Source organism: Trematomus bernacchii, unplaced genomic scaffold (assembly GCF_902827165.1).
Source record: "Trematomus bernacchii unplaced genomic scaffold, fTreBer1.1, whole genome shotgun sequence".
In the NCBI taxonomy this organism is placed as follows: domain Eukaryota; kingdom Metazoa; phylum Chordata; class Actinopteri; order Perciformes; family Nototheniidae; genus Trematomus; species Trematomus bernacchii.
Genome location: NW_022987674.1, coordinates 649,580 through 652,752, shown reverse-complemented (window position 1 = coordinate 652,752; position 3,173 = coordinate 649,580). Strand labels below are relative to the sequence as shown.

Below are 3,173 nucleotides of genomic sequence, written 5' to 3'. Positions count from 1 at the left end.
CTCCGATCCGATTCCGATCATTTGATTTTGACAATCTGCCGATACCGATTTTTTCCCGATCCGATCTTTATGCAATGCATTAACCTGTTCCACTCTGAGCCTGTTTTTCAGGTCTCAGGCTCGAAAATGACATTCCCAGAACAAATGACCATATCTTCCCTTCTAAAAGGGTTAAATTAATAATCTTTTCTCAAAGTAATGATAACCTGTGAGTTGGATGTAGAAGTGTCAGAATCAATATAAATGTTTTTTATTTTAAAGAAAATTCAGATTTTACATAGTAAAAAACTGTAAATTATAGTGTCCGTCCAAAAATTATTTTTTACAGATAGTGAAAACTACCCTTGGATGATGGGTTAGTAGACTAAAAGCTTTAGGAATCCAAAGTACAACATATAATAAGTACCCTGTATCAAGATTGATGCAAAACAAGTTAAATTTGACCTTTTTAGAGAGATTTAGCCAAAAACTGAGCCATCTGGGGTCATTTGGGTGGATTTGACCTATCTCTGGCCCCCCTTGCTCGATCTGGTTGGTGACATACCCTTGTGACCGTTAGAGCCAATAGAATCGAAGGAGGATACTCACATAGACACACATTGTAAAGAAAAAATGTTGCCGCTTCGCGTGTGGAAAGCGAAACTAAACTGGAGGAATGTCTCCTTCTGGAGTTTGGAAACTAAAACGCAGTTGTATTGCTTATGGATTATCAGAAATAATTTCAAAGAAGGCACAGACACATAGGATGAACCTATGGATTAACTGCAGCATCGTTTTTTTATCGTTTTAATGCCATTGAAGACCACTTTTTGACCAAGGTAAGATATATTTACGTGTTTAGCTTCTTAGCTCCACATGTGATGATGTACGCTTTCGTTGATAGCGTCGCGAATGTTTATCACTGAGTGTTGAGGTGGGCACCGTTAGATTCAGTGTCTCCAGGACACCAACAAATAGTGTTTGGTTGTGCATCTAGGATAAGTAATAAGGGAGTTCTGAGTGAGTTTATGTGCCTTTGTCGGTCCCGTTTTTTCGATCGAGGCTAATTCAGAGGCTGAGTGCTAGCATTGTGGGGTTTTTTTGGAAAAAAAAAATTAAAAATTTCAGTTAGCTGAGTTTCTTCCCGTTTACATGGATATAACACATTCATAGTTTTATTCAATATTAAGATTCCTTAGACGTTGTTTCCTGCAAATGACGCGTTTATCCGCCCGGTACCGGGGGGAAGGCGTGAAACAGGTTAAGAGAAAAAAAAGGTAACAGATAACGGCTGGTCATCCAACGCGATGAATTCAGCTATCTTGGCTGTTATGTTTTTGGCCTTTTCACTGTTCTGGGGCAGTTTCTCTTTCCTTTTAAAAGTCTCTGAAAGTGTCGGTTGTTTCAGTGCCGTTACCTGAGTGGCCGCTGTGTACTCGTCGTGTTGTTGTTGGTGTTTGTATTAGATTGGTCGTGTTGAACGTAGCTCTGTTCTTTCCACCACGCGGAACCTCCGCCTTGCAAACATTGCATCTGGCTGTGACACTGCCTTCGCTTTCAATGTTATAATACTTCCAAACTCCTGACATTTTCTCTGTCCCGACTCCCGAGTCACCAGCTGAACGTAGCCTCTCGTTAGCTTACTGCTACTATTAGACACTGCGCCCTGCCCACTCTGTTGCCAGATTTGAGAGAAATAAGCAACCAGGTCGATGAAAACAAGCCCAAAAGAAGCAATACATACATGATGTTGTGTAATTTTAAACCAAAATTAAGGCCTCAGGATGACTTTAAGACGTGAACATGGTCATTTTTGTTTTGTAACATTAAATTAAAAAAAAAAAATGTATAAAAAAAAGAAAAAAAAATTCCCGATCCCCGATTTTTTTCTCCCGATTCCGATCTTTTGAAAATCACGTGATCGGGGATCGGAGCCGATCACGTGATCGGATCGGGACATCTCTAGTAAAATTGTCTTTTTCTTAGACCTAGTCAATACTCAGGAGATATACAATCAGAATGATCAATCAATAAAATGGTGGAAACAGAGTTGTCTTTCTGGATCTTTATTTGAAGCTTCAAATAAGGCACAGGTCTTACGGAGTACAGAGTATTCTGAAAGAGTGCGCACAGAGAGAGAATTGCGCATAGGTTTTATAGCATCTTCGTCAGTCCACAGTTCAACAATAACTCGTGACCTGTCACTCTGGGGGGGCTGGATGGGCAGATAAGCTAAAGCCCACATTCCAGAGGAACAGAAGCCACATATGGGCAATGTAGTAAATCAGGAACTTAGTAAAACAGGAACTGGGTAAAGACAGCTGGAAGTGTTGAAACTCTAACCCCCAATGTGTTAAAGCCAGGTGAAATGAGGACAGCAGGAAGTCATAGAGAGGTCAAAACAGATATAAACAAGGAATGAGGAATTCATTGCAAGACAGGGGAAACAAACACAGGCACTTGTTTGAGACACTTGGGGACACTTCTTCACTTTTGCTTATGACCCTGTTTCACCCCCAGACATCCTTAAGGCTAGTTATATGTTGAACAGAGGGCATGGATTAAAATACCTCCTCATGGGACAACTGCATAGCATTTTACCATATTAGGTAACACATAAAGTTAGTTTGCGCATCATATAAAGTTTACACTACATATAGAGTTTGCCATTACATATAAAGTTTATAAGTATACACTGTTATAAAGTTTTCCACTACAATCACTCATCAAAGATAGCAGATAAACATACATTATGTAGGCTACTATGGAGGGGACTCTGACAGAGGATTACTCAAAAAGTACACAGTAAAAGTACATCATTTCATTTCTGGTAGCAGTCAAACTAGTACCGAGTCCAACAGTGTCAGTTTTATTAAGAACTTTTGGTATAAAACTCTAGAGTATGTTTGTGCCACAAGTGGTACAGAGCTCTGTCCCACTTGTGGCTTTCTGGCACCATGGTCACCTCAAATCAGCTGCTCTTCATTTTTTCCCTGCTATATTCAATGAGTGATACAAATATTTTTGTCCACAAGTTCTTAATAAAACTGACACTGTTGGACTCTGTACTAATTTGACTGCTACTGTTACACCACTCAGACCGCAAGGGTATTATAGGTGTAGAAAACGTTCATTTATTAACTTCCACAAGGCACATGTGCAAGATGTCAGCATCTCAAACGATCTCAAAGCAC

The 3,173-nt window shown here is 39.8% G+C and overlaps 1 protein-coding gene across 1 annotated transcript in view; it reads left to right on the top strand.

Moving 5' to 3' along the window:
- LOC117487528 (exocyst complex component 3-like) overlaps positions 1-2,346 on the top strand; it is an 8,651-nt gene extending 6,305 nt beyond the window's left edge. Inside the window, exon 6 of the mRNA XM_034136164.1 lies at positions 2,339-2,346. Coding sequence (XP_033992055.1) covers positions 2,339-2,346 — 8 coding nt within the window. The remainder of the gene's footprint in view (positions 1-2,338) is intronic.
- Positions 2,347-3,173: the final 827 nt, after the last annotated feature.